The sequence below is a fragment of the Nelusetta ayraudi genome, unplaced genomic scaffold, assembly GCF_046127955.1.
Source record: "Nelusetta ayraudi isolate G7.1 ecotype Tasmania unplaced genomic scaffold, CSIRO-AGI_Nayr_v1 ptg000042l, whole genome shotgun sequence".
Classification (NCBI taxonomy): domain Eukaryota; kingdom Metazoa; phylum Chordata; class Actinopteri; order Tetraodontiformes; family Monacanthidae; genus Nelusetta; species Nelusetta ayraudi.
Window position 1 is genome coordinate 17,652,421 of NW_027466092.1, and position 6,041 is coordinate 17,658,461.

General features: G+C 45.5%; 1 protein-coding gene across 1 annotated transcript; it reads right to left on the reverse strand.

The window, feature by feature from the left end:
• Window positions 1-2,056: 2,056 nt before the first annotated feature.
• On the reverse strand, window positions 2,057-3,869 carry LOC142894009 (D(5)-like dopamine receptor). The gene has a single exon (XM_076035097.1). It carries the CDS (start codon window positions 3,486-3,488, stop codon window positions 2,076-2,078), a length of 1,413 nt encoding a protein of 470 aa, XP_075891212.1. The 5' UTR covers window positions 3,489-3,869; the 3' UTR covers window positions 2,057-2,075.
• Between the last annotated feature and the right edge of the window lie 2,172 nt (window positions 3,870-6,041).

The following is a 6,041-nucleotide window of genomic DNA, read 5'->3' on the forward strand; positions in this document are numbered from 1 at the left end:
TAGAAATCTCAATTTTCTTTAAAAAATATCTCTGACGTCAATTTTTATTTACAACCTGTTGTACCTACAAAATGCTGGCTGTATGTGAACTGACAGCATTTTGTGCGAAACTCATGATATGAAATGATACACAAATCCTTTTTTTTTCAACAGTGAACTGTCTGACGTGGTCTGACAAGAGACCTCAAGACCTATAGTTTTTTTTTTCTAGAAACACAGCTCAAAGTAATGTATTTACAACACAAAATGTGATCAAAGCACGAAGTTTGTACGACTTTTCCCACATACTCAGTGTTTGGTTGGTTCACATAACATTTGTGCAAATATACAAAAAAGTACTTTAATCAGCAGAGAGAAATGACACAATACAAAGCAGACAATACAGAACCTCAATCCATGACAAAAAAAAGCTGGCAGGCTTTTTTATTATTATTATTATTTTTTTACATATTTTTTGATAAATTGTCATCTAGGTCTGAAAAGGAGGTTCTGGTTAATGTGCGCAACATCTAAAGTTCAGTATGCTTGAAACTGAATGATCACATTTTCTTCCTCTGTGAAAAGATGCTATGGTCATCCAGTTTTGCTTCTACATCAAGGATTTGATATTGCTGCTATTTTCAGTAGTCTTTTTTCCTCTGGCCCTACTTCCATTGTTCCACCTTCTTGTCTTCTTTTTAAATATCTGTTAGCAACATGTTTTACAGTTTGGTTGCTGACCAGTACACACTGTCCAATTGTGTGCAGAGTTGTTTAAAAAAAAGTATAATTCATTAAAATGAAATTGCTGCACTTGCATTGCAAGTTGCGCTGGGTCTGATAGTGCATCTAATATGAGTCTGTCATCACACACTATCTGGTGCAGCTTAGGACAGATTGTGAATTCATGGTAAAATCAGGCAAAAAAATGCTTTAGACTTTTCTACGCTTTGTTGGATTGTAAACTAATATCCACTACATCATACATGCAAAACATTGTATGAAGCAGAGGCTGAGTGCTGCAGTCCAAAATGCCAATGGCCCTTGGTAAACATGAGGCAATCACAGAAGGGCCAATTGAAACCTGAACCATATCATGTAATTGATAATAATTACCCATGTTTGTTGACCAGACTTAATTAACACATCAAAGTTTTGGGTCAATAAGGCCCTGCAATCAGAACCCCTCTGGGGTGCGGTTGATCAAGGGACAGTGTTACAAGAATATTCAGGTACTTTTTGTAAAGAGGTTTGCAAAATATAACATCAACATGAATTTTCTTTTGACCTAAAACATTTTTTAAGATTGGTAGGTAGAGTTGCAATATGGTGAATGGCACATTCGCTATTGACACAGCATGATTTTCTGGACCGGCAGCAAATTGGTAGGGTTGCCTGCCAGGCACCCTCTAATGAAAACAGGTAAGTTTGGCCCGGGCAGGCACTCCATACGGTCCTCTACCAGGCCAACTGGGTGTGCTGTGTCAGTGTCAGAGGTGCCATTCTCTTGTGAACAAGAGTTGATTTGAGTTTCAGTTAATTTGAGAAAATGACTCAAAATCTACCATTTTAAGGTAAAATCAAAGATAGTGTTGCTTTAAAGTGCCAATTTACATCTTTAACCAAAAAAAGAAAGGAAAAAAGGAAAGACAAAGACTTATAAGTTATAGTATATTTTTTCAGGTGTCTGTATTTTACTTGTGGGTATTTATTTTCATAACAAACTATAGCAGTGAGAGTAGCAAAGCTGTTAAAATGATCCAGGTGCTCATCAAGACCTCTGACTCACATCTCATATCAGTTCAGTCCAGATTATTCTGTCATAACTTTTTCATTACTGCAAAATGTTATTGTTTTTTTGTATTGTCAACAAATGTATTGTTTCATTGATGGCAAAAATACACATCATTTTTACTTTCTACTTAAATACATCTTAGAAACTGTACATTCTTACTTTACTTAAGTTCAACCAGTCCTTTAATTATTTTACTTTTTACACAAGTATCCATAATATTTTTTTACTTTTTCCACTTGCGAAGCTGTGTCAACCTCAGTCAACAAAAAGCAAGGTGCTCGGTTATGCTTCCAGTGGTCGCTCACAGCTCGTGCACCTGACCCGGAAGAAAGAAACAGTCGGTCGGTTCGGACGTGCCGAACGGCATCATGTCAAGCGAGATCTCCGCCTCGCACTCTGCCTGCAGTATAGCGGGCAATAGGAGGTTGCGGTGGCCACGTGAGTCGCCTGACGTCACAGAAACTTTGTCAAAGTGCCCCTGCTGCGCGTGCACCGGAGGCGGCGGCGGAGGCGGTGGTGGGGCAGCCGCCGCCGCCGCCGCCGCCGCCGCCGCCACGAACCGCTGCGCCCCGCCGGGACCCGGCGCCGCCTCCTTCTGCAGGGTGGTGTCGTGGTGGTAGGACACCAGCTCGTTGCTGAAGTCCACCGGCTCCACCGCCGAGCTGGAGCAGTACTTGCTACAGCCCAGGATGGTGGAGAAGGCCTTGCGGAAGTCGGCGTTGAAGGCGTAGATGACCGGGTTGAGGGACGAGTTGGCCCAGCCGAACCACACGAAGATGCTGAAGGTGGTGTCGCTGACGCACGGCGGCGCGCCCGCGTCCTCCGGGCAGAAGGGCACGACGCAGTTGAGCACGAAGAACGGCAGCCAGCAGAAGACGAACACGCCCATGATGACGGACAGCGTCTTCAGCACCTTGGTCTCCCTCTTCAGCGACGTCTTGAGCGGGTTCTCGTCGTGCGTCGGCGCGCAGCGCTCCTGGCTGCGCGCCCGGGGCCCCGCCGCCCTCTCCAGCGACGAGATGCGCCGGATTTGGATCTGCGCGATGCGGAAGATGCGCGTGTACGTGCCCACCATGATCACCACGGGGATGTAGAAGCTGATGAGCGACGACGAGATGGCGTAGGGCCGGTTCAGGCTGGCGTTGCAGTCGCCCGGGTTGCCCGCCGCGCTGCCGTTGTCGGCGCGGTGCCAGTTGAGCTGCACGGGGATGAAGGAGATGAGGATGGAGAGCGTCCACGCCACGCCGATCATCAGGAAGGCGAAGCGGCGCGTCATCTTGCGCTCGTAGCGGAAGGGGCTGGAGATGGCCCAGTAGCGGTCCATGCTGATGATGCACAGGTTGAGGATGGACGCCGTCGAGCACATGATGTCGAAGGCGACCCACGTGTCGCAGAAGCGGCCGAAGAGCCACACGCCGGCCACCTCGGAGACCGCGCGCCACGGCATGACCAGCACGGCCACGAACAGGTCGGAGACGGCCAGCGAGATGACGAACGAGTTGGTGACTTTGGAGCGCAGGTGGCGGAACTTGACGACGGCGGCGCACACCAGCGTGTTGCCCAGCAGCGTGGACACGATCAGCGCGCACAGGACGCAGCCCGTGAGCGCGCGCAGGCTGACGCCCCCGTCCGCTCCGGCGCTGTCCCCCGCGGCCGTGACCACCCGGGGCAGGTCCGGGCTGTCCTCCTGGCTCTCGCTGTAGAAGCCCTCCATGCGGCCAGCGGAGGCTCACATGTCCGTCCGTGTCCGTGTCCGCTGCAACCCGCCGCAGGCAGTCGGTGACTGAGAAGCGCGCGTCCGTCGCAGAAGGACGGAGACCCTCGTGAAGACTCTTCAGGCGCACTCACACGCAATCATCGCAACTGCCCCGGGGAGCTCACTCGCACTGTCCCCGTGTGCGTCCGTCCGTGCGCGCGCGCGCGCGCGCGCGCGGCCGTGTTTTTCTTCTTTTTCCTCTTGATTTACTGCTCACGGTGAATTTAAAACATTTTTTTAGGAAAGCATACATATAAAAAATCTTCTACATAAACTCAGCCTTGACTTATGTTGCAACGTAGTGTAAGACATTTTTTTAAACAATTTTTTACACTGGGAAAATCCCATGGCACACCACGAACCAAAAACATCACCAAAGCCTCATAATGACAATACAGTCTCTTAATTAATTTATACTCACTCAGTGTGAAACCTGGGCCTGTTTAGACACACAGAAAGCTGATATCCTGGGAGGAATCGAGGGAAGAAAGAAGTCTCGTTCCTTTCAAAGCACAGTCGCTCAACAATGGAATGTTATTTTGGTTTTGTGTTTTAAGACCAATAAAGTGAAATTGGATAATGTTTGACGGTTCACCTGACATTATCTCACTGTACTCTCGCAGTGGTTGAAAAACATGGGTTTAAGGGAAGTAGTAAGAGAAAGCGAAGACATAGGAGCAGGGTTCTTGTTTAGAAAGACAAGTTAGTTTGAAGTTTACATGTTTCCCCAGTGCCTGTGTGGGTTCTGTACTGCTGCTCCTGCTACAACAAAAGAAGAGTGATGATGGTTATTTGTCAATGTGGAACCTGTGATGGATGGTTAACTTACATTTCCAGGGAGTAACCCTGGCTTTATACCACCCACAGCTGAGAATGCTTTAGAATCGTTGATATGGCAACCACTGGTTGCCATAATAACGTACATTATGCGTACATACGTGTACAATTCGTACATATGTATGTATACGTATGTATATGTACATACTTAATGTTTTGGGGTTTTAGGTGAATGCTATCTTTCTATCGAAACTGACTGTCAGTTGATAAAAAAAATTAAATAAATATGCTATGAATAATGTACGGCACTGTCCTGCCCAGGTCCTTTACTGGCTGTGCCTGATGTCAAATATAAATTTGTATCTGCACAGTTGACTGCCAAGTCCATGTCAGTGGATGAGTGTCCATGCATGGTGCACACCTATAGTGTTAAAGCCCCCCAAAAATACATTTAACATTGCTTTAAGTTAGTTTACTTTTTCCATCCATCCATCCATCCATCCATCCATCCATCCATTTTCAATACCTGCTTCCCCCTGCACTCAGGTTTGCATGGGTCTGCTGGAGCCTCTCCCAGCTGTCATAGGGGGAAGGAAGGGTTACATCCTGGACAGGTCGCCAGATCATCGCAGGGCCACATTACTTTTTACTTTTTGTATTGGTTTATCTTTTTTCCTGGATCTTTTTTGTTTATTATCTTTTGTGTCTTAATCAATTATGTTTTCTTAGCTGGAAGTACCGTAACCAGATACACAAGACACACAAGAATCTCATATAGACTTGGAAGTGAGACGATTTTCACATTTGAAAATTTGCTGGTTTATTATTTGCCTGTCTTGTAATGGTGAATGTCAGTATGTGCATCTGCCTTTTTTTTATATAGCCATGTTGCCAAACCTGTTAGTTCATATTAAATGATTTTATCAGTACTTATACACATCTACATTGTTTTGTTTTTTTCCTGATAATTAATTTTGTTAGTGTTTTATGTTTGTCCCAAGATTTTTGACACAAACTTGGCCATTCGAAAACCCATACATACATAAAATATAGAATATGAAAGACTGGCATTTGTGTAGAAAAAAAGACTTCTCTTCAGTTCCTACTGCAGATCAATCCTGCCTGCAGCCATCAGGCTGTACAACTGCACACAGTTCTTTGTCCATTTACGTTTTACGTTTAATGAAAATGTTTGTAAATAATCATTTAATGAATTCAGAAAAGCACAAGACCCATTAATGTACATATGTTGACCTTTCCCCTCGTGTTTTGTAGAAAGAACCGGTCATGTTACTTTTCAATTCCAGAATAAAGTTAGTTCTGCCCCCTTGTGGACAGATACTGACAACACACCCACTGCACAACAGAAAAGGCAAATCTACCCCTGTTTTAAAAACGGAGAACTGCAAAGATAATTTACCAGAATTGTGACGAGAGTTTGTTGTCACTAAATTAAAGTGAGACTTATCTTGCATCAATCAATTATCCGTTATAAATGTTTTTTCTAAGTATAACCAGCTGGGGTTGGAGGCGTATGGTGTGCATTTGCAGACTGTAGATATGATTTTTAATCACAAGGCCAAAATTGCCGGCGGCGCCTGGACAAGCGCACGAAAACACACGTGGTCGCAGCACAACAGGTCCGGACAGGAAAGGGTTATGTTTACAGCGGGCAGATGACGTCAGTGTCAGCTGTACTATTTCCGCGTGCTTGTGCGCGTGCTTGTGAGCGTG

What these genes read in the sequence shown, in the direction of transcription:
- LOC142894009 (XM_076035097.1), bottom strand. Translation starts at nt 3,488, where the DNA reads ATGGAGGGCTTCTACAGCGAGAGCCAGGAGGACAGCCCGGACCTGCCC.